At 40.0% G+C, this 25,841-nt stretch overlaps 1 protein-coding gene across 1 annotated transcript in view; it reads right to left on the bottom strand.

Annotated features, from left to right (window-relative positions):
* CDH23 (cadherin related 23) overlaps positions 1–25,841 on the bottom strand; it is a 594,289-nt gene that overhangs the window by 320,482 nt on the left and 247,966 nt on the right. The window contains exons 10-11 of the mRNA XM_032232225.1: positions 15,656–15,768; positions 10,330–10,518 (exon numbers count right to left, since the gene is read on the bottom strand). Of these exons, the coding sequence (XP_032088116.1) occupies positions 10,330–10,518; positions 15,656–15,768 (302 nt within the window). The remainder of the gene's footprint in view (positions 1–10,329; positions 10,519–15,655; positions 15,769–25,841) is intronic.

The raw sequence follows: 25,841 nt of genomic DNA, 5'->3' as shown, positions 1-25,841 counted from the left end.
CTTCCAACTCTGTTAATCTAATCTAATCTAATCTAATTTTGTGAGTAATCCTGGCTTTCTTGTCTGTATCTTGTCTTTTTATGTACACTGAGAGCATACACACCAAAGACAAATTCCTTGTGTGTCCAATCACTCTTGGCCAATAAAGAATTCTATTATGTCATGTCCTGTCCTGTCCTATACATATGTTCATTTCAGGAACCTATGTCATTCCCATTTTCCATGTTGCTGTTTCAGAAGTTCTAATACCTATTTATTACCTTGCTAGGAAACAGTTTGGTACACTGACAGCATGCTTCCATTTCCAAGGCAATTGTCTCAGTTTTACACGTCATTTGATTTTTATTTATGTTTAGGAGCTGGATTAAGCTGTATTTCTAAGGAGAGGAGCACCATCCAATCATTATGATTACACTGACAAATTGCAATCACAAATAAAAGACTCCACTACACTTCATCTTCTACAAACATTTGTAAAAAAAAAAAAGTAAGTTAACTATAAATGAAATGCTCTTTCAAAGGACTATTTGAGAGGGCATTATCTCTTGTAATTTGATCTACGAGCTTAAAGGCTCCAGTACAGAAGAAATTCAGAGGACATTCGGTGTTATAGCTTACTAGACATTAACTATTAATCACTTACAGTAAATGAAACATCCCTTTGCATTCCTCCATATAGTTTTTGAAAAACTATTTCCTTTCTTCCAAAGTTTTCCTTTGAGTCAGCTTGATCCCCGGTTACTTTATGGAAAAGTATATTCACTTTTTCTTGCTCATAATTGAAAGAAAGTTGCCATTTCCTTTTTCCATAATTTTTTTTTTACTCCTTAGTTTAGCCTGAGAGTCAGCAACCTGTGGCTCCAGAGCTCTTTTGTCCCCCTGCTGTGGCTCCCTGTCAGCTGAACCCACCAGTAGCTTGCTCCGACCCTCACTCTCCCCTTCCAGTCACTCATTGCCTAGCCTGAGAAGGGAGAGACAGAGAGGGAGATGAGAGAGACAGAGAGAGGGGGGGAGGAGGGAGGGAGGGAGGGAGAGAGAGAGGGGGGGGGAGAGAGAGAGACCCATTCCATATAGAAAACACCAGGAGCCACAAAACCTGGGTAGGCGTGGCTGGGGTGTGTGCCATGTGATGGTGTGAGAGGGAGAGAGTGATGTTGAGTTGGCCACACCCACCCAAGTTTTGTGGCTCCCGGTGTCTCCTTTTCTGTGGGAAACAGGTCCAAATGGCTCTTTGAGCATTTGAGGTTGCAGACCCTTGGTTTAGCCTATAGTGCAGATAGCTTCCTGTCTAAGCATAGCCTGGTCCATTTCTTTTTAACCTCAAAGCCAGAGAAGACCAGCCAAGTGCTAAGACATGTAAAAATGCCCCATGTTAATCCAGAACATTCATTTCATTGTTTAAGATAATGTAAACACATGGCTATAATGTTCTCATTATTAACTATTAAAGTGCAGGCAAAAATTTACTACACACATTTCTTATTGTGTAGTCTCCCTAGTGATCTGTAGTTAACTTCTATTTTTCAAGATTTCACAGTATATTAGAAACATTCAAAGCCTCAGGATAAATTTGTGAATGCACTTGCGTATGTAACAAACAAAACCACTAATCTGTCCTATACTGAGACAATAGAAATACAGCTTGTTTGGAATGTCATGGATCACTCACAAGGGAGAACCGACAATCTGAACTGTCAATCTGGAAGTAAATTTAATTTTACAATTGCAGACTTTCAAATTTGAAGACCTCCACCTGTTATGGTGGTTAGAAGTCAGAAAAAAAGGGGGAGGAAACCTGGGGGTTTATTTTTCATTGTGGGGGGGAATGCATGTCTAAGAAACCCCTTTTTTCTAAAATTTTCAATTTTTCCTATCTTGGTTTTTAGATTTCATAGATCGCTGGGCTCAGAACACTGTGGATTAAAAGGGAATTGATACCATGGATACAGCCTCAGCATGGATACTGGATGTTGTTATTAGACACAAAATAATCTTTTGGAAGATTAGAGTTGTACCTCTAGAGGACTGTGAATCTGAATCAAACTTTAATGTGTCTATTTTTGTGTTATTGTTTCTTTCCTATGCCTACCATTTCTTTGCTTGCTTTTTGATCAATGATAGTAATAAATACATTACTTATTTAATTCTTGCCCACTTTAAATTGGGCTGCATTATTCTTATTGACTTTTTATGTTTTATGTAAGCTTCCGTAGAAATCCTTGCAGGCTGAAGAGCAGGCTAATGAATGCTAAAATAAAACTGAACAATCTAGGTGGTAGCTGAATGTGAAATGAAGTAAATGGGCTTTTGGTTTGATTTAGGAAGAATAAAGTTTTGTTTCCACAGGGTTCATCTGAGGACATTATTCCGGTTAAAAGTCATTTTTGCAGTTCTTTGAATTGCTACATGTACAATCTCCTTGATAAAGTGTAATGGGTTACCTACATGTAGGTTACTGTTGTGGCCCAGCAGGATCCGGTGGAGCTGCTGATGGACTCGGATAGTGAGGAACCATATGAGTCTGCCATGGAAGATGTGGAGGATCCTGTGCAGGGTTCAGACTCAGAGCAGGGACCAGAGAGGCTGGTTGGCCACCAGGAGGCACCTGAGACATGGAGCAGTGGGGAAGATCAAAGGCAGTTTGTCCCTGATTGAGAAGGGCTGAGAAACGGAAGCAGCAACTCCGTAGGCAGTCTCACAGAAGATGATTAAGCCAGGTGGTTGTTGATTGGTCCCTCCCAGGAGAGATTATAGGTGAGGCGTTGGGTGGGGACATTTGCAGGAAACAACCGTTCGAATTACTAGTTAATAAACTCTATCCGTGTATTCCAGTCATGTCTGTTCGTCTGGACTATCTGCATTGCTTCGTTTGGATTATCTGGGTTGCTGCAGAGATAATGTTTTGAACGTACGTTGCCTGGGCACTCAGCCAAAGGATTCGTTATCTCAGTAGTTGAATAGTAGCAAACAGCCAAGCCTGTGTTCTGGTGTATTCACAGGCCGGGGGGTCAGAACAGTTACTCTCATGAGTAGATGATTTCCTGTTGGTGATGCTTACAAACAGGAAATGCTTCATTTACTGGGTAACCTAATAATGCTCACAAAAAGCTGGTTCTTCATGTGACAACCAAAACTATATGGAGCTTTATACAGCATTCCACGAAAGATCCACTAAAAAGAAAAATGCCCATATAACAAAGTAAATGTCTCTTCTAACTCACAAAAGAAGATCCCTGGGAAAATAAAACTAGAGATCCCTTGAAGAATCAAAATTCTTGTTATGAGAAATAACTAAGTTTTTAGAGATTACTATTGAATCCCAAGATTTACAACCACGAGGCGTTATCTATATATATAACAGGCAAATACCACTCACTCATCACGAAATCTCCAGAACCGTAAAGCCTAAAAAGTTCAAATTTGCCATGTATGTTTCTCTTGGCTTCTAGGTGCTCACTAAGAAAGGATTTTTCAAAATTACCATGAGATCATTAGTATTTCTTATACAGCAATTATCACACTCAGATGCTAAGGAATTCTACTCCCCCTCCCCACCGGAAAAGAACTCTGTTCCATCTGCCAGTTGCCTCGCATTCCGTTACCTCAGTTCAAACTGGCAGATGTTCCACTCCTTCACTCAGGAGCAGTCTGGGGCTTCTTACAGTACTAAACGTCGTACCTCACCAAAATGTCTATGTCTACCTATGGAACTGCTTCAGGACTCAAGGCAGTGGGAGTGATATTTTCTTATGTGTTTCAATCACCGACCACCACTGAGCCAACGGATTGATCTGGAGTGAATCAGATTTCTCCTGCATTGCCTGATCACATAGTTTCATCGTGAAGCACAGGTATCCAGGTAGCACTATAATAATTGAAGAGTTGTCTAGGGTTGGACAGACCCAAGTTCAAATCTACCCATAGCTCTTTAAATGTGGGTGGCTTTGGGCCAGCCATTCTCTCTTAGCCCAAAGTACTTCATAGGGTGAATGTGGGAGAAAAATGAAGGAGAATCGTCCGCCCGTTGCTTTGATCTCCTGGAATAAATCTAACAAATGAATAAATTGCATTACAACTATCTTTAAAGGTCATCTCCAAATGGGTATGATCACTGGAATGCAATTACTCAAAGGTGGCTAGAGGTTTAGATGCTGGTCTTGGGCGTCATCTGTAGATGGAATAAAGTAATAGTTTTGCAACTGATATGGTCACAGTGACTTTAAATATCAGAAACATAAAACATTGATTGCTTTCCCAATATAAAACACCAAAGATGGAATTTCCTTAAGGAGAAGCTATTCTTGTGGTTGACAGCTGGAGCATCTGTGTTAAATTGCTCCTTTTTTCATGAAGTATTCAACATTTTCCTTGTGGCTAAATGTACATTTTAAAACGAAAAAAAAAAATTCATAATCTATTATCCAGTTTCCCTCCTAATAAAGGCATTCAGTTAAATTAAATTAAGTCTCCAGGAGCAAAATAAATTCACAAGAGAAGGAGACAACTTTTTTTCTAAATACTGATGAATACTGATGAAAACAACATATTATTCCAGAGCATAAGAGGATTTACATATCTTTAATTATCTCCATGTGATTTCAGTAATTCTTTAAATTAGGAATGTGCATAGTGCTTGTGGGAACCGTTTTTTTAAATAGAAATGTTAAATCAGTATGTATGTATGTATGTATGTATGTGTGTATATATATGTGTGTGTGTGTGTGTGTGTGTGTATTTAGTGTCACAACCCCTGGTATGCCCCAATTATGGGAGGAAGCTAACTGCTTCCATTATCTGTCAATCGGCTCGTCACAAGAGTCCATCACGACAGAAACCCAATATATTTACTGTTGCCTTTGTTATATTTTGTCTCCCTATATTTTGTCTCCCTTTGTTATACTAGTCTCCCTTTATTTATTTATCAGCACAAATATAACACGTGTGTGTGTGTGTGTGTGTGTATGTATGTATGTATGTATGTATGTATGTATGTATGTATGTATATATATATATATATATATATATATATATATATATATATATATTCCTTATTTCCACAGATTATCTCCTTGTGACTGACAGTAAATAAACACATAATATTTGTTTTATTTTTTAAAATCATTTTATGAAGATATTGGGAATTAATATATTCATGTATTATTTTGCAACCTAAAAATTCAGCTGAATTTTTTTCTCCCGACTTTCTCATCTACATGACTTTATCACACAAAGTTTCCCCCCCCCCCCGCCCCAGCAATGTCTTTGATTTTTTTGAATTAATTTAGACAAATGCATTTTTCTTGCCTTATATTTTAATTGATGCATTATTTACTGAAAACTCTGTTTACTGGATCAATAAAGGTAAAGGTCCCCTTCGCACATATGTGCTGGTTGTTCCTGACTCTAGGGGGCGGTGGTCATCTCCATTTCAAAGCCAAAGAACCAGCACTGTCCGAAGACATCTCCGTGGTCATGAGGACAGCATGACTAAACACCAAAGGCAGACGGGACACTTTTACCTTCCCACCAAAGATGGTTCCTATTTTTCTGTGTGTTTTTACATGCTTTCAAACTGCTAGGTTGGCAGAAGCTGGGGTAAGTAACGGGAACTCACTCCATTCGCAGCGCTAGGGTTTCCAACCACCAAACTGCTGACCTTTCTGATCAACAAGTTCAGCGTCTTAGCCATTGAACCACTGTGTCAATGCATTGAATTTAATTAAAGTCAAGTGAAGTCATGAGGGGTAGCAAGAGAGTCAGGAATATCCCATGAACCACAAATGTACAAATGAAAAAATTGGATCTGACTTTGCAGCCATTCTAAAGTTGACCAATGCAAGAAGGTAAGAACAAGGCTAAACTCATCATGCCAAATAGAAGTGGTTCACATGAAGAAAAGATCAAAGTAGGGATGAACGCAAGAAAAAAAAACATGGATTTGCTCTCTCTCCTTCTTAAGTAACTTCTAAAACAAAATTCCAAAGGAACGCTTTACTTGATTATGAATGACATTCAAGACTGATGACCAAGTCAAATTTCTTCACTCACATTCTGGCACAATAAAATCATGGTACTGATTTGGGGGGCTAATTATTCTGCATATCTGGAAGCAGGACATTTTGCATTCTCTAAGACTTGTAGCAAGTGAGGCCTTCATATGGTATGAGCATACCATCCCCATTATTTAGGCTAGCAGATAGAGGACAGAGAAAGAGATAAAACAGAGAAAGGAAGGGAAACAGGAAGAGAAATAAATTGAAGCAATGGCAGCTCACCTAACACCAAGTCACATGAACACCAACAATGCTCCAAGCCATTGCCATCTTGCAAAAGCACTTGACCTCCTGTCCGCTGCACTGATCCCTGCCCACTATCACCTTTTTAATATTGGCTCCTCAGTTCTTTGGCAAAGCTATTGGCAGAAAACTACTGCTATTTGTAAACCTTTTAAACGTAAGAGCATCTTTCGTCACAAACAGGACAGAAAACAGGACAATTATACTTGAATTCTAAAACTGTCCTGCTCCAATGTATGGAAACTTTAAAGGGCATGGTGGTCACTCTATTCCAAGATAGATTTGGCTCTGTGTATTGTCCTTGCTAAACAAAGCTTCTCTTTCAAGAGACCAACCTCACAATTATAATTGAAGATATGAAGCACATTCTGGAAATGTGTTCCATCGCTATCAAGAATTTGGTGATATCATTCAGAATAGAGCTGGAAGGGACTTGGAAGTCTCAAGGAGGAGACCCTATACAATTTTGTCCAATCTCTTCTTTAAAACACGGTTGTCCAATCTCTTCTTAAAAACCTACAGTGATGTAACACCCAAAACTTCTGAAGGTTCCATTGGATAATTATTCTCGCTATTAGGAAGTTTCTCCTTATTTCTAGGTTGCTTTTTTCCTTGTTTAGTTTCCATCCAATGTTTCTTGTCCTGTTCTCTGGTGCTTTGGAAAATAAGTTGACCTCTTCCTCTTAGTGGCAACCCCTCAAATACTGGAACACTTCTATCATGTCTCCCTTAGTCCTTCCTTTCGCTAGACTAGCCATACTCAAATCCTGAGCCGAGGTGGCGCAGTGGTTAAATGCAGCATTGCAGGCTACTTCAGCTGACTGCAGTTCTGCAGTTCGGCTGTTCAAATCTCACCGGCTCAGGGTTGACTCAGCCTTCCATCCTTCCGAGGTGGGTAAAATGAGGACCCGGATTGTTGGGGGCAATATGCTGACTCTGTAAACCGCTTAGAGAGGGTTGAAAGCCCTATGAAGCGGTATATAAGTCTAACTGCTATTGCTATTGCTATCCTGCAACAGTTCTTCAGATGTTTTAGTCTCCAGCTCTTTAATCACCTTAGTTGCTCTTCTCTGCACTCTTTCCAGAGACTCTACATCTTTTTTATAATATGGCGACCAAAATTGGATGCAGTATGACAGTGATGGAAGAAGTTGATTTATCCATTTTTTTCATCCTCATTCTTTTACTTGGTAGACTAAAATGAGTTGTCTCAGTTTAAGAGTCGTGATGGTATAGCTAAGACCTAAGACATTTAGGTCCATTTATCATTAAATCCAAATTTCTGGGGGTTAATCGGCTTGGTCAATTGCTGCTGTTTTCCCAATTTCAAAATAGGCTACTTCTCAATTAAATGTTTTCCATGAACTGGGATATGGTAGTCAAATAGTGATTATCTTTATTTGTAGGTTTAAAATTTTGGGAACTACTACCTCATGTAAATCACTCAGATTTGCCCAGAGAAATTGAGCTATTACCTGCCAATCTCAACCTTAAAGGTAATATTGCACATTACGATCTCCCAGGCTGGTAACTTCCAAATATAATGGATAGCTATCCAACACATCTTTAGCCTCCGTACTGCTTTGGAATTATAGAAATTATAGTATAACCCATCTGCAAGCTTTTAAGCCCAACTTAAAGACTGTTGCACATTATGGCACAGTTCTATGGTTGAATGGTGCACAGGCAATAAAGCATGAATATATGAGTCAATTTGGATGAGTAATTCAACAGCACAATATTAGACTGGAGCAAAAACAACTTTAGTAGTGTTCCAAGACAAGGGGCCTTTGCTGAATCATATTAGCAACTCCAGACCAAAACCAAAAGATGCTACAGATCAGTAGTTAGTCGCATCTCAAAAGAAGGCATGAACCCCAGTCGTGCAAGAAAGGAAGATTTTGGGAAATCAACAGAGTTTAATAAACAAATGGAGTTATCTTACACTTGAGAATCTTATAGCAAAGATAAGTAAGTGTTTGTAGTTTTATGTGTGTATATGTGTGAGAGAGTATATATATGGAAAAACAAAAGGCAATTCAGCCAAATAACTTGGAGAATCTGTCATTTAACACACACTTCAACTGAAAGATTTTCTGATACCCACAGATGTGAATTCTCACTGGACCAAAATATTCTGATATGAAGGAGAAATAAAAAGCTGTCACTTTGCCAAAGGAACAGACAGGAGAAATTTCCAGTTTGGTGCTAATGGCCTTTTACAGCACATCTCCTTCAACCTTGACAAATCTCAAGTTTTTTTGTTCAAGGGACCATTTTGATTAAAAAAAAAATTACACAGGAAATAAACTTTCTTTTTTGTCAGTTTTCCAAGTGAGCACAATGTAAAGTTTAACAGATGGACAGGAGAAAAGCACATTCAGCACCATCAACTTCCTAGTGATTTCTCAATTAAAGCTAACTTGTTATGCAATGGAGACTAGGTAGATGGTTAAGGAGCATAGATGTAAAAGAATGGGAAGCCCCCAGTGGTAGGTGAAATCCAACACTTTTTAAATTGTCACTGATTTCCACATAGTCAGAATATTTAATTCCAGGTAACATATCTGATTTTAAAAAGGGCTTATGCATATGAACGAATAGAAGACTCTGAATGAAAAACCTTTGTTATTGCCACCAGAACAAAACGCCTTACATTTATCAAAACAACCTGAGAAAGGAAGGCATTTAATTGCAAAAAAACACCCTGCCACTATGCCTGTTAGGTAACATAAATGGTATCATCATCATCATCATCATCATCATCATCATTTTAACCATGGGTTAAGAAGACGTAGATGTTAAAAAGGTACTCCAGCCATTTTCTACATATCATGGTTACTTGATGAAAGTTTAGCTTAACCACAAATTAGTGATACATCATGAAAGTTATTTCCATGCAATATGGATTATATAATTGATTATAATTATGACATCAAACTATCAAGGATGCAGGAATCTGCATAGTAGAATGAAAATAAAATTGGCACAGCTGAGGTTTATACATGGCAACTATAAATAATGAGTTAGCATTTTTTTATTAAAAAAAAGATCTACCATATTTTTCAGAGTATAAGATGCTCTGAAGTATAAGACGCACCTAGCTTTTGGGGAGGAAAACAAGGGGAAAATATCTGCCTCTGTCTCCTAGCAATTTGCCTCCTTTCAACAAACAGCACAAACAATATACACTGTTTGTAGTGTTACATTTCAGACTATACTTGTACAGATGCTGTTAACATTGATGTGCTTTCTGTAAGTATAGTTATTCTCTGCTACTTAAAAGAAGATACAATAGCACTGGGCCTCTTCAGATCAAGCATTTATTTTAAAAAGCTTCTTCATTTTGTTAAGTTGTCTAGAACAATAATAAAACAGTCTTTAAAAAATAAGTCTAATAATTTGAACATTCTATAGGCATTTATAGTTATTGACTTACCTCCTTGCAGCAAACAGCCTGATTAGCACAAGGAAAAAAAAATCTGCCTCTGCCTCCCATCAATTTGTCTCATGGAGCAAACACCAAGTTACACTTTCAGTTTCTCCCGCTCATCAGCTGTTTCAGGCTACAGGGATTGCTATAGCCTATTGCAGCCTCCGCAAGCCCCCACCCTTTGCTGCAAGGAGATAAATTGCTGGGAGGCAGAGGCCAAAGGGTTGAGGCCGGTGGGTGGGTGGGGCTACATTCAGTATATAAGACACACCCAAGTTTTCACCCTCTTTTGAGGGGGGGAAGGTGCGTCTTATACGAAAAATATGGTAAATTGTTTGGAGAATGTTGTTGCATAATTTGGAAGACTTCTAAATATATAAATATGTAATAAATCAATATATAGTAAATTCTGAATTAGATATGGCATGTGTAATGTGATACTCTTAATAAATATATTTAAATTAGAAAAAATAATTATTCCAAATAATTATCTTAATTATCCAGATATTCTATTATGTAAAATATGAAGGGAAAAAATTAGGAACAGAATTCAAGCAATCAAAAAAAAGAATGATTTAATCCCAATTGTTCATATTTTACCTCATCTTTATCCTGCACTTGGATGAAAAGAGGAAGCGCGAAACCCACTTGGGCCAATTCAGGAATAGCCACACTGTACTCCGAACTGTTGAATTCAGGAGCATTGTCATTTATGTCAATAACAAGGATGTTGAAGGTAGTCATCACAGTGGCATTGGAAGGCGTCCGATCATCATTTAGTTCAGTTCCCTGAAAGAAATAAAGTGAAAATAAAATTTCACAAAGAACTACAGAAACTGTGGACATCATCAAGAATTCATATTTCTTTTAGATTTAGCTACTTTTCATATAATTAGCGCTATGTGACTAAGATGAACAGAAGCTATGGAAGAAGTTAAACATATGATTAAGCTTGAAATGTAATCAGACAATCAGGGTTTATATTATTATATGTGGTGGACATGCCAATAGCAAAAAAATACTGGACAAAAATACATATATGGTTAGAAAAAAATGGTAAAGAAATACATAGATCTAAAACCAGAAATATTTTTGTTGGGTACTTCACCAGAAAAATACAACAAAGGGAATTCATATTTAATTTTACATGTGTTAACAGCAGCTAGAATAGTGTTTGCACAACACTGCATTTTGGGACCTTGCGCAACTCCCCCTGCAACCCATTTGGCTTCCAGGTTGGTGCAGGGGGCCTTCCAGGCCCCAAATGAGGCACAGGGAGGGGGGAACATGCATGGCACCAACCTGGAAGCACCTCCTGCACCAACATGGAAGCAAAAAATGGGTGAGGAGGTTGGGCGCAACCTTCTATCAACTCTCAAAATGACTCTAGCTGAACCCATATTTTACTTTGCTTTGTTTCTAAGTTGCCATGCATATGGGATGCTACTTGGGTAAAGAGTACTAATGTGAGGCTAGTGAAGAAATTCCATGACAAGACCCATCAAAAACCCTGGAGACCAAGAGATGATGAGAGGAGGCTGAAAGGGGGCTTAACTTCTGTTTGTGATCCTATTTTACAGATGCTCTTTTTGTTGTAAGGGGAGCCGACTGTCAACTCTCGAAACAACTCTAGCCTGAAGCCATACTTTACTTTGCTTCATTTCTAGGTTGCCATGCATATGGGGGAGGGGGATGTGAAGAATGTAGGATGTTTTCCTCTATGGTGTCAGACATAACAGCGATAAGGCTCATGAGAACCAAGGTCAGCTCAATGGGCCCTAGCAATGGCACGAGGGAGTGATGAGAAGTTCATTGCCTGCTTGGTTGGTTAAGATGACCTGTGACACAAGGGGTGGGTGGGCAATGTCTATTTTTTAATTATTCCAAAGCGCAGGAATATATTCAGAGTTGGTTTCACATTGGAACATGCCGATCTGATGTGCCCAATAAACAAGATCTTTGAGAAAAGCCACAGCCTCAGAGTCTTGAACTGATTGGGAGCACTACTTGGAACCATGACACCTTCTACCCAGGGGTGGGTTCTGGCAGAGACTACTGCCAGTTTGCTCAGGGATGCGCCGCACACTTGTTTGATATGCACTGTGCACACATGCTCAGTACAACTAAAATTGTTCTGCGCATGCGCAGAAGCAAAAAACAAGATGGCAACGCCTATGGCGCCACCGGGAAAACCAGTCCGGGAGCATGGTAGGCCTGGGTTACTGCCAGTTCCAGCAACCCAGGGTGCCAAGCTACAACCAGTTCAGCCAAACCGGACCGAACCAGTAGGAACCCACCACTGCCCCAAGGATCCAAATTCGCTTCTCCAACCCTGCCTCCCCACATTAAGGAGAGTGGTTAGTGGAAATTTCTCCTTCTGGCAGATGAACTGGAAATGGAGCTAGTGGAATTGATCAATCACTTTTCCTCCCTTGTCCAATATTAAAACTATCAGGATGACAAGCTAATTCTTGAGGCAAGTTAGGACTCAGCAAGTAGACCAATGCAATTCACACTGGCATATTTTTCTGCTGACTTCAAGACAAGCGGATAGCAAAATTTTGCAAACTTTGTGGAAGATCCTACACAGAGGGCCTCTGATGGAGCAGCCATCCAAACTTCATATTGGTGTATATCCCCTCTTGAAAACTTTTGAATTTTAAAATATCTTTCTTTTACCATTTGAGGGGCATAACTTCCAAGACACTTACAAGGGAATGAACAGAGAAAGCAATAATTATGTATTAGTTTTATGTGCTGCCCATCTAGTCCATGTGGATTTAGGATGTTATGGGAGAGAACCAGGCTTCAAACCAGGGGTGGTATTCACTTATCTTCCCTACCAGTTTGCAAATGTGAGCCGCCTTTCGCGCATGTGCTTTTGGCAAAAAAAGGTCCTTAATGGGATGCCATAGAGCCGGGGCAGGTGGGCGGGGCCACCCGCAATGTCCACTACCGGATCTGCTTCAAACTTAGCAAACAGGGGGAGGGACTGGGTAGGGGGCATTTTCTTCCCTATTGAAATAAAGGGTTTGCCTCAGTCAGATTTTTCTTTAACTAAAAAGAAAAATGAATCGTGGAAAGGAGCAAGATTTCAAGGGGTAGCAATAATAGCGCATTGGCCATGTAGAATTCTGCTGAATGAAACTTACGAGGCGTCAAATGGCCTAATTGGATGCCAACTTCTCCCTCTGACAAAGTTCTACCTTAGTCAGCAAAAGGTGATGGTGGTGGTGGTGGTGGTGGTGGGTGTGTCTGTGTGTGTGTGTGTGAGAGAGAGAGAGAGAGAGAGAGAGAAGAGAGAGAGAGAGAGAGAGAGAGAGAGAGAGAGAGAGAGAGAGAGAGAGAGAGAGATATCATTCCGATTTTTGGAAAATGCTATACCCTCCTAATCAATGACCCTTATAGCAGATGTCCTCTCTCCCACCTCTATCCCTTCCATCTCAGTAGAATCTAATTCACTAAATATGTTTCCAGCTTTATATTGATTTTAATTAAAGATCTGTGATGGGGGGGCAGGGAGGCGGTGAGAGGTTTGCAGAATTGAAAAGGGCTATTTGAGTATTTGTAGCTAAGCTGATTTGCCCCTCCTCTCTCTAAGATGGCTCCTCGGAGGAGCATCAAACATTGGTGCTTCATAGATGACCAAAAAGAAAAGAAAGAAAGAAAGAAAGAAAGAAAGAAAAGAAAATGAAAGAAAATGAAAGAAAGAGAAAGAAAGAAAGAAAGAAAGAAAGAAAGAAAGAAAGAAAGAAAGAAAGAAAGAAAGAAAGAAAAATCTGAATTTAATAATGACAATTCCATTATAATGTATCAGAAGGCAGGATACAGGACTGTAGAAATTCCAACACTGTCATCAAACCCAGCATCATTTTTGGAAATCTGAGGACTGTTCTACATTTCTTTCCTATCTAAAATCAGTAGATAATTGGGGAGGGGGAAATTGGAAGAGAAGAAGAAAGATCAAACTCCTAGGGAATGGTGACTGATAATGCATGCAATTTTTTTTCTTAAGGGGTTACTTTTCTTACAACTCATTTCCATTAAGGTACAGGTAGGCCTCAACTTATGACCACAATTCAGCCCAAAGTTTCTGTTGCTAAGTGAGACATGTGTTAAAGTGAATTTTGCCTGATTTTATGAACTTTCTAGCCACAGTTGTTAAGTGAATGATTGTAGTTGTTAAATTAGTAACACGGTTGTTAAGTGAATCTGGCTTCTCCTTTGATTTTGCTTGTTAGAAGGTTGCAAAAGGGAATCACATGACCCAAGGACACTGCAACCGTCGTAAATATGAGTCAATTGTCAAGCGTCTGAATTTTGATCATATGACCATGAAAAATGTTTGCTGAGTGGTGGTCAAAACCCAAGCAGATATTTCTAGGAAATATTTAACACAAGTAAATATACATCTCATAATGGAGTTTTGAAACAACTTTAATAGTCCATCATGGGGTAGATTCTGATATACAGAAATCCATTTCAAATGGGTGAAGACCATTGGGTGCACAGCTAAAAAATATTTCCAGTTCTCACATTTTCACATCTAAGTCACATTTCAAAATTCAATTTTCCAAAACATCTGCCATTTTCATTTCATATGATATTCCTCTTTAGCTTTTTTCTTAAATCTTAATAACGCCATGGGGAGTACATGATTATTTATCTTTATCCTAACTATTATTTTTTATAAATAACTCAAGGTGGCACACATGCCTAAAACTCCTTCTTTCTCCTCCTCCTCTTTTTTCCCACAACAGCCCTGGATTGGACTGGGAGAGAAAATGATTGGGTTAAAGTTACTCAACTGGTTTTCATGCCTAAGGCAGGACTAAAACTCACAGTCTCCTGGTTTCTAGCCAGATGCCTTAATCACTAGACCAAATTGGCTCTCATGTTATTATCTAATCTATAACACACACACACACACACAGACACATACGCACGCACACACATTTGTGTGTGTTCCAGCATAAATCTGGAACGCCTTGAGCAATTTCAACCAAACTTGGTACACACATGATTTTCTCTCTGGAAACAAATACTGTGGGGGTAAGACACCCCTAACACCTCTCAGGGTCTGTGTTCTGTTATGATACAGCCTGTTGTGCCTTAAAATGGCTTCTACTGTACAGCACAATAGAGTTGCCATGGCAACGGCTTCACAGTACTCCACAAAGAGGCTCCCTCTGATAAAGGGGGGGGGGAAATCCAATATTAGAAATTACGCTTCTGGGGACATAGGGAAAACCTTTTTAACTAATTTAATTGTCGCCAAAATCAGGGCTCAGGGAGAAGTTGCTCTTGCCACCGCCTCTTCAGGAATTGCGGCGATGTTCATGGAAGGAGGGAGGGCAGGCCATTCTGCACTTATGTTGCCACTTGACATTGCCATTCCTGTACAATACAGGATTGGGATAAATAAATACCTGGGCAACGCTGGGTTATCAGCTAGTTAATAATACAGTTTCCTTTCCTCTTGGGGTTCTGTTCTGTTAAGATACAGCCACAACAGTTCTGTTCTGTTAAGATACAGCCTGTTGTGCCTTAAAATGGATTCTACCATACAGCGCAGTGGAGTTGCCATGGCAATGCTGGGTTATCAGCTAGTTAATAATACAGTTTCTTTTGAGTTGAGATTGTCTGCTTGTGATGTCATAGACATGCCCATGTCATTTCCTAAGTAAAAAATACAGAAGAGAAGTTATTAACCCTTCTCAATCTAGCCTACAATCCTGAAATGTTGTAGTTACTTCTCATTTAAATACTAAATGCCATTATTGAGATTAACAACTTGATGAGATGGTACCACATAATTGGTCAGGCATATCACTAACTATTCCACAATCAAGAAAAAAAAACATATTATGTTCTTTTTTCTCTCTTTGAGATGTTCTGAAACAGTGGCTCAGGTTTTTTCTCTTACCTTCACTGTAAGAATAAATCCAGCACTGTAGAACGGATTTTCTCGGTCCAGTGGCCCATTCAGAGTTAAAGCACCACTGATGTAGTCCAGTGCAAAGATACTGTTGGTATTGCCTGACAATAAAATAAATAGGATAAGCACAAATAAACTCCACTGAAAAGCATAAAAAGCCCGCGAATTAATATAGAAGTTCTATCTTAATACATTTTCTATTCTTCTTTTTATCTTCTTTTATTTCCAATTTTCTTTTTTATTCTCTATTGATAAAACAACTCCCATATCATTCATTGACGCACATGCACACACACTATAGAAAATGTATTAAGATAGAGATAAGAATAAAATGATAATTGTCAGCATGAACATGATGAAAATAGCTATAATCAATATTACTGTATATATATTAGAAGATATATTAGAAGATATTTTAAGAAGGAAATGAAGACACAAGATTTAATTGTATAATGCACTATAATTTATGGAAGAATGTTGCACAGATATCTCTGCCCAGAGGACGCACTGTTTAAGGAAAGATGGAATGTATGTATTTTAAAATTGAAAAATAAAAAACTTTTACAAAAAAAGAATTAATATTTAAAGTTTAAAGGCAGACATTCAGAGAAAGCTGTGTTATGTACATAACAGAACATAAACTGCAAAGAGAAGCTTGAGAAGTAAAAAGGTTGTGTCATCTGGAACCCCAAGCCAATGGCATATTATGATGTGAATTAAAAGCATTTCATTAAAAATATATCTAAACCCAATTTCCCATTGCCTCAGTCTAACAAGATACAGGATAGAACTGAATAACTTCTGATAATATCACAAAATCTTCAGGCAATGTTGGAAGTCTCAAACTGCTCCTTTTAAAATGGAAATGTATTCATAGTTTTTGTTCGTACACAATTATTCTTTTATATATAGAGATATATCTACACTTAGGTAAAGGTTCCCCTCGCACATATGCGCAAGTTGTTCCCGACTCTAGGGGGAGGTGCTCATCTCCATTTCAAAGCCGAAGACGTCTCTGTGGCCATGTAGCTGGCATGACTAAATGCCGAAGGTGCACAGAACGCTGTTATCTTCCCACCAAAAGTGGTTCCTATTTTTCTACTTGCATTTTTACATGCTTTCGAACTGCTAGGTTGGCAGAAGCAGAAGCAGAAGCTGGGACAAGTAATAGGAGCTCACTCCATTACGTGGCACTAGAGATTCGAACTGCCGAACTGCCGACCTTTCTGATTGACAAGCTCAGCATCGACACAATGAGGTGGAACAAGGGGGCTTTGTTTAAAGCAGGAATGTCCAACCTTGGCAACTTTTTGCTGGCTGGGGAATTCTGGGAGTTGGACATCCACAAGTCTTAAAGTGGTCAAGGTTGGACACCCCTGATTTAGACATTATGGACACTCTAGAGGAGAGTGGAATGATTTGCAGAACATAGACAGGAAATGGGAATTTTCATCTCTCTGTTATAATGCACAGCAGTAACTCTCATGCAACGTGGAACTCAATACATCTGTATCAGTGGTGAAATTCAATTTTTTTTTACTACCAGTTCTGTGGGCGTGGCTTGGTGGGCGTGGCAGGGGAAGAATACTGCAAAGTCCCCATTTCCACCCCACTCTGGGGCCAGCCAGAGGTGGCATTTGCTGGTTCTCTGAACTACTCAAAAATTTCCGCTACCAGTTTTCTAGAACCTGTCAGAACCTGCTGGACTTAACCACTGATCTGTATCCATAACTATGAGAAGTCGGGATGAAAGGACCAGACTGGAAGAAAAAGGTAAAGGGAAAACAGCAATTTCCCTTCTGGGATGTTTTGTTTCTGTAATACAAACTTAGCAATGTTTAACGAAAGTAGCTAGCTAAGTAAAGGTAAAGGTTCCCCTTGAACATATGTGCTAGTCGTTCCCAACTCTAGGGGGCGGTGCTCATCTCCGTTTCAAAGCCGAAGAGCCAGCGCTGTCCAAAGACGTCTCCGTGGTCATGTGGCCGGCATGGCTAAACACAAAAGGCGCATAGAATGCTGTTACCTTCCCACCAAAGGTGGTCCCTATTTTTCTACTTGCATTTTTAACGTGCTTTCAAACTGCTAGGTTGGCAGAAGCTGGGCCAAGTAACAGGAGCTCGCTCTGTTACGCGGCACTAGGGATTCGAACCGCTAAACTGCCATCCTTTCCGACCAACAAGCTCAGCATCTTAGCCACTGAGCCACCACATCCCCTAGCAAACTAGTTAGCTAGCTAACTAGTTAACTAATTAGCTCAGTTTTAAAAATTGTACATTCCCATTACAGGAGGTCTTGAACTTAGTACCTTAGGGTCCAGCCAGTGAGCCACTCTTGATTCCCCACCAGTAGTAAAAGAAAAAAAATAACATTCAGGAAACATGGAAAGAGATTTCTGAAAAATATAGGGGGGACACATGAAAGACAGGTGCGTTATTGGCTTGTATCTGAATCTTGCCCAATCATTTCATTTTCCCAGAGTCATCACTGTGAAGGAATAGATCAGGGGTGTCAAACTCAATTTCATTGAGGGCTGCATCAGGATTGTGTTTGATCTTGGAGAGCTGGGGTGGGCGTGATCAGCATGACATCACTTGTGTTAGGGGGGGGCACCTGTGGTGGCCTAAGGCCACTGCCAGCGAAAATGGGCTCCTGAGCTCCGTTTTCAGCTGCAATGGCTCCTTCTGACAGCAAAAATGGAGCTCGGGAAGACCGCATGTGTTTTTGCTGCCAGTGGTGTTCGCTGTTTCCAGGACAGATCTAAGCACCCCCCGGGGCCTTTAATGTGACACCCCTGGAATGGATAATTTGATCTGAAAGTTTCCAGACTAGCTTCAACTATTTGAACTCATCTTTATTTTTATTTTATTGTGTTATTTTACTTTAATCCTATATTTCTTAACCACCCATCCAAATAGAGGAGGTGGGATAAGCACAGCATCTCTCCTCATTCTTCTACTCTAAAGCACACATTTGTGTAGTTACATACTTTCCCTTGGTGATCAGTGACTCCCTATCCTCCTCTACCTCTTTAAAGAATTGTTGCTTTCGTTTATTTTATTGTTACCTTTCTATCAATTTGTTGACCCACTAAAAAGCCCCAGCTTGGGCTAAATGCAGTTTGGCATGCAGCTGACTGTGCAGTTCTACAAAACAGTGTGATGGCTTTCAATTGGTCTGTCTGCTCTAGTGATCTAATAGCAATTACACTCTCCTCATTTTATATACGAAGGGCAAATACACACACACACACACACACACACACACACACACACACACACACACCAAGCCCACTTGACATCTCTATTGTTCCTCTTGGATCTATGGCTGAAAATCCATAGGCAATATGTAGTTTAGTTTAGTTTAGTTTAAGGTTTATTTATATGTAACATGTGAAAGATGGAAGAATCATCTATATGCTTTCTGCAGCATTCACTAATCATCTACAAATGTTCACAAGCTGATAAGCTTGCCTTTATCTTTCTAGACAAAGAAAGTAGAAAGTGTTCTGTCCTAGGCTTCCCCAAAAAGCACGAAGCAAATTCCTGGTCCCAACCAAACCCCTTTTATTAAACAAATGTGAATTTCTCTCATTCACATTCAGCAAAGTCCTGGCAAACAGTCTTTCAAAGGTGAAGTTATGACCACAGACCTTATCTAGCTTGGAAAGTTGCCATGTAAATATTTTCCAAACGCAGTGCTGTGCAAGGAACGTCTTGGCACTGGGTCTCTGAGATTCATGGACAGATCTTCACACTCCAGAAATGAACGAACGAATGAATGGTTTCCTGCAAAAGCCCACTCCCTTTTCGCTCCTCTTTATTCTCTATGGGAAGGGCCATTCACCATCCACCTGTTGCTTTACTCCCAAGTCAATCCTGATTTCTTAGCTGTTTCTTTCTTCTGGCAGCTCTGTGCATGCACACATTGGGAACAGGCTCCAGCTGTTCCTCTGCATCACTGCTTTCTAGCTCCAAAGGCAGCTGATCACTGCTAGACTTGGCTCCCTCACTGCCTCCAATGCAAAGCCCTCATCCGAGCCTTTCCCAGCCTCCAGGACCGGCCCATGTTCCTTTCCAACCTCCTCACTGTCCAACTCTACTGCTAGCTCCACTGGCTGCTGATGGGCCACAACAGAAATTTTCAGGGTCTGCTTAGAGGTTTCTTCATCAAAACCATTGCTGCTTCCCACATACTGTTGCTGCTGCTAATATATTTCAGAGAATACATAAGGGAGATGCACATTATAAGATACATCAGCACTTCCAATTTTAAAAAATTAGGAGCACCAGCAAGGGAAATACCTAGACCATGGATGTCCCAGAACTTATGTTTTCTTCCCAAACATATTTAAAGTAAGCAAGACAGCATGAAGAGAGCAAGGGAGAAGCTCCCATCATGACACATATCTCATTTTATATAGTGACAGTGGATTTAATTTGAAGGTTCTGGTAGAGTTTCTACTACTTCTAATTTATGTTTTAAAATCTCAATATTGGATTCAAGGGAATTAAAACAGATATATTATTTACTTGCAGTGAACCAGAGATGGGCTGCTGCCAGTTTGGGCAAACCAGTAGTGGTGGCGGCGGTGGGAGGCTCCGCTCCCCCGCCCGGACGCTTCTGTGTATGCGCAGAAGCATTGCGTGCATGAGCGCACGTGTGCACAAGCAAACCGGTACCAAATCGGTTAACAGCCCACCACTGACCTGAACAATGTCTGATCAAGACTGAAGTCATGGATGTGTTTAAAGATGAACTTGTTGAACTCAAAGGACATAAGTTTAATTAAGTGGAGTTATGTGGGAGAGGCTGGAAAGGGAGGAACTGAAGACAGACATAAATAATGAATAGAAAAGAGGCAAGTCATGAATAGGAGCTCAGCCCAGTTGTGGAACAAGAATGTCAACACATTCAAAGAGATTATGCCTTAATTAATTCGCTATAAATGAAGGCTGGAAAATTCTTCTTACAAAGATTCTGTATTTATGCCATACTGGTAATACCTTACTGAAATCAGCGTAGTTCTTTTTTTTTTTTTAATAATCTTGTCCAGCTACATGAAATGTTCACAATGTCCAGTTATTAAATATCCTTATGGATATTGATTGGGCTACAGAAGCCTGGATCTTGCAACGTTTAGACCAATTAATGGAAATCACTGCAAAGGTTAGTGGCTATCTGACCCCCTTTTGATTCCCTTCTCTCTTTTTTCCTTTCCCTCCTCATCCACTCCCTCTCTTTCTCACCCTCCCTCTCTTTATCTCTCCCTCCCCCTCCCTTCCTCGATCTCCCCCACGCTTTCTCTCTCCCTCTTCCTCTCTCTCCCTCTCCCCACCCTCTCTCCCTTTCTCTCCCTCTTCCTCCCTCTCTCCCTTTCTGCCTCTAGTTTATATGCTAGTCATTCCCGACTCTAGGGGGCAGTGCTCTTCTCCATGTCAAAGCCAAAGAGCCAGCGCTGTCTGAAGACGTCTCCGACCGGCATGACTAAACACGAAAGGTGCATGGAATACTTCCCACCTATTTTCCTACTTGCATTTTTACATGCTTTCGAACTGCTAGGTTGGCAGAAGCTGGGACAAGTAGCAGGAACTCACTCTGTTACGTGGTGCTAGTGATTCGAGCCACCAAACTGCCAACCTTTCTGATTGACAAGCTCGGCGTCTTATCCACTGAGCCACTGCATCCCATGTTGTCAAGCAAAAGCTAGTTGGAAACTGTTGTAAAGAAAACAGAAAAAGATGAAGACCAGAATTATCTAAGCCCATAGCAAGCATGCATCTCATGGCTCAGAAATCTTTCTAAGGAGGAGGAGCAGGAGGAGGAAGTGAAGGGCTGGTGAAAAGAGTGTCTTGTTTGTGCAAGTATCAGGTGGGGAAGCTGTAAGCGGAAAGACATTCTTGAGTACAGGGAAAATGTCAAGGTTAAACTTGAATTCTAGCTAAGAGGAATTAGTAGAAAGGAACAAACCCTTGGAGATTTAAAAGGATGATTAAAAGTGACAGATGTAAGAAATCTCTGTCTTTAGCATATATATGAACATCTGTATGTAAAATAAAGCATTTTGAAACCAGTAGTAAAATCTAGTTTCTGAGAAGTTGCCATTATTTCCCCTTGACCCCAACAAAGATTAATACTTTCCCAAAATATCAGTGCACGTTACATTAAAGCCTGCTTCAGTAACTAATATCTTGGACTTCCTGTGGGAGGAGCCTGTCGCCGAAGGAGCTCAACGGAGCCCCTCTCAGAGTTCTGGTCTGTATATAATTAAGATCAATAGATATCACCCCTTTCTGGCAGAAAGGGGCAGGCAGAAGCTCAGGTGCTAGGATTTATTCGTAGTTCACAGCCCCCTTTCTTTTTTTTTGGGCTGCGAACGGAGAAGAGATCCAGCGTAACTGAGCTCTTATCTCCAGCCAGTTCCTCGCAGCTGCCTTTTTGCAGCCCTAGACAGGCGACCCCCCCACTCAGGACAATGATAAATTGTTTAAAGCAACTTAAGCTAACACGAGCGGGTCTCACTCCTGTGATGTTTTTTTTTTTATAACTATCTAAACACCAGCCTTGTTTTTCCTTTGAAACTTCTCTGTGCAATTGGGATACAAAATGGCGTTTTTACTGTGTTGGTGATTGATGACGTAATTAACCGGCTTTATCTCCCTGGAGACTGCTACTCATTAACAAGCAAAATCTACAAATAATTTATTGAGAACTGACCAGCTGAAGACACTGTTTATCTGTTTATTCTCAGCTTTTATCTATAATGCCTCCCAGGTCTAAGCAGGCAAAAAAATCCCCCCCGCATGTGCTTAAAGAACTTGTTAGTAAATCGCTGCCTTTGTCTCCTACACCACCTACTGGAGATTCCTTGACACAGGAGCTTTTCTTTCAAATAATTAATGACTTTAAACAAGAAATTAAAGAATTTGTGCTGGATTTATGCGATAAAATACAGACTAAAATTGCCCAAATAAAGGCGGATATGTTTGAAGTTACGTCTACTTTGACAGATTATATCGAAGAAATGGAGACTAAACTGGAAACTTTGGAGGGGGCTAATTTTAATTTGACTTCTAATATCCAAGCATTACAACAAGAGATTAGAAATACTCAAACACAACTTACAATGATAAATTATAACAGAAAGGCGTCTGCAATAAGAGTCAGAGGACTGCCCGAAAAGAAAGGAGAGAACTTGAAACAGACGTTTGTAGAAGCTTTCAGCCAAGCGGTGGGAGGTCCGGGACTCAATTTTGATTGGAATATTCGAAAAATCTATCGCCAGAATTCGCGTGTAGCAGAGCAACGATAGCTTCCAAGAGACATAATTATATACTTTTTCACAAGAGAATCCAGAAATGCGATCACTCAAAAGTTTTACAATAACAGGCTCCGAATCGATGGCCATGATTTGTTTGTCTTTAAAGAAATCCCGCTCCAGATGCTGCAAGCAAGGAGAGGCTATACTTTTTTAACCCAAGAACTTAGAAATCGTCAAATACAGTATAAATGGGAAGCTCCAGTTGGAATCACAGTTACATTTGAAAATCAAAGATTTCGTATTAATTCTGTCTCGGAAGCTCGGGACTTTTATTATAAAACTCTGAAGGCGGGGCTTCTTGACTCACTCGGAAACGCGGAAGGACAAGGTGAAGGAAAGACAAGCAGCAAGTCACTTGGTTACAAGAAGGAGGGAGTTGTTCTCCCCCTACTGGAGAGGCAGAAGAGCGGAAACTGAGGATTCAGTCATATTTTCAAAGCAGCGGGACACGTGGTTATAAGGGAAAGGGTAGCCTTCTCTTTCCGAAAGGGCAGAAGAGTAAAGAATATAGATCCAGCGATGTCTTTAAAATACTTTCTAAGCTTTTGGACTGATTAAAACTTTAGGATTTCTGTTTGGTATGAAATGGTAAAGCTGTGTACTGATGAGGAATGGAAAGAAGCATTGCTTATTCTAGACAGATATTATACGGGACTTTTACAAGACTTATTTGAATCTCAATCCAAACTGCGCATGAAGTGTTTTCTGTGAGGAAAGTGGGGACTAAGATTTATTTGAATTGCGGTTTGGGATGAATGGAGTTGGGAGGAGTGGGGCAGAAAGGAAGGTGGAGCGGGATATTGATGAAGGGATCTTGGGATTGAATGAACTGGTATGGATTTTGGGCACATATTTTACGGATTTACATGCTTGAAGTATAACATAAAAAGCTCAGGATTTTAAAGTGAAGAGCGAGATCCTAATCTTATGCAATTTGGGCTTGGGAGGAATGGAGACGTGAAACGAAGGGTAGGAAGATGAGTAGCGAAAGTATGATTAGACTGCTCTGTATTTGAAGATAAATTGATTTTTGTATAAACTAATATTTGAATATAAGGTTAAGAAAGGCTATCTGGAGAGTCTACAGGAAGATGGGGGTAAATATCAAAGAAGTAAGGGACGAGGACAAAATATAAATGGAATGATTCACACTGTTTAAATTTTAAGAATGATGGGAGGCTGAGCATAATGTAAAAGATTTTTAAATTTTTTTTTATTTACTTTTTCGTTTTTTTTTTCTTTTTCGGAGTGTTCTTTTTATTTTATTTTCATTATTATTGTTAATAAGATATTTTGAAGGTGAATGGTACTGAACGGTGCCGGGTGTGGGACCTGGGAAGTCGGAGGGGGTTAGGGAGGGGGGTTCATTGGGGGTGGGTGGGCGGGTGGAGATATAGTTTCAATATATAGAATAAGAAGAATACACTTGTATACTGTTGATCCTTATATTTTCTTTTTATTTTTCTCTTTTTTTCTTTTTGCTTTTTTCCTTTCTTTTTTTCTTTTTAGCGTAACTGAATAGATTAAGGAATAGAGAAATGCACCATAGCGAGAAGTAGAGGAAAGGAAGAGGGAGAAGTAAGGAGGGAGGAAGAGGGGAATGTAAGGAGGTTGAGAGGGGAAGGAGGGTGAGGAAGGCGAGAAAGGAAGATAGGAGGGGAAAGGGAAGTAGGAGGGGTGATCGTTGGAGGGAGAAAGGAAAGTTGGAGGGGGAGAAGAAGGGGTGTATGAAAGCGATAGGTTGGGTTTATGAGTTGTGTTTAGGTTGGGGTTTTTCTTTTCTTACTATTATATTATTATTGTTGCAAATATACAGTATATAAGTGAATGTACAAAATTGAAAATGAAAATGAATAAAACATTTAATAAAAAAAAAAGTAACTAATATCTTAAATACTAAAAAAATGTTAGACAAAGATGTTTTTACATACAGTAGAGCCAGAAAAGAAAGAGAAGAGAAAAGAAAAAAATAAGGAAAAATGGAGTAACCGTATTTTTCAGACTATAAGCTTTTGTCTCCCAAAAGGGGATGAAAATGTCTGTGTGGCTTATAGACTGAATATTGCTGAAGGCCCGCCCACCTGCCAGCCATTTTTTAGCCTCTGCACACCTCGTTTTGGGGCCCTTTTCAGGCCTTTTGTCGGCCAATTTTTGGGTCTTTTTCAAAAATGAACCAAGAAAAGCCTCAAAAACAAACAAAAAAAAAAGCCTTGAAAAAGGGCCAAGAAAAGCCTTGAAAAAGAGCTGAAAAAAGCCTCAAAAATGGGCCCCAAAGCCTCAAGAATGGGCCAAAAAAAGCCTCAAGAATGGGCCCCAAAAGGCCTCAAAAATGGGCCCAAAAAGGCCTCAAAAATGGGCCAAAAAAGCCTCAAGAATGGGCCCAAAAAGGCCTCAAGAATGGGCCCAAAAAGGCCTCAAAATGGGCCCAAAAAGTCTCAAAAATGGGCCAAAAAAGCCTCGAAAACAGGCTGAAAAAAGCCTCAAAAATGGGCCAAAAAAGCCTTGAAAAAGGGCCAAGAAAAGCCTCAAAATGAGCCAAAAAAGCCCCCCAAATCACCCCAAAAGTGTTGAAAAAAGGTAGAAAATGGCCTCTGGAGAAGCCGAAAATTAGGTGGCCTGCACACTGGAGCTGACATAGGGCAATGGTTCACATGCGCACAGAGATGGCTCCACGTGCCACCTGTGGCATGAGTGCCATAGATTCGCCATCACAGACCTATGTCATTCTGGATAAATAGCTGCCCAATCTCTTCTTAACAACCTCCAGTGATGGAGGACCTACAACTTCCAAAGGCAAGCCGTTCCGCTGATTAATCGTTCTCACTGTCAGGAAATTTCTAGGTTGGATCTCGCCTT

This window comes from Thamnophis elegans, chromosome 15, assembly GCF_009769535.1.
Source record: "Thamnophis elegans isolate rThaEle1 chromosome 15, rThaEle1.pri, whole genome shotgun sequence".
Classification (NCBI taxonomy): Eukaryota; Metazoa; Chordata; class Lepidosauria; order Squamata; family Colubridae; genus Thamnophis; species Thamnophis elegans.
The sequence above is the reverse complement of the archived record's forward strand: the minus strand, read 5'-3'. Positions and strand labels throughout refer to the sequence as shown.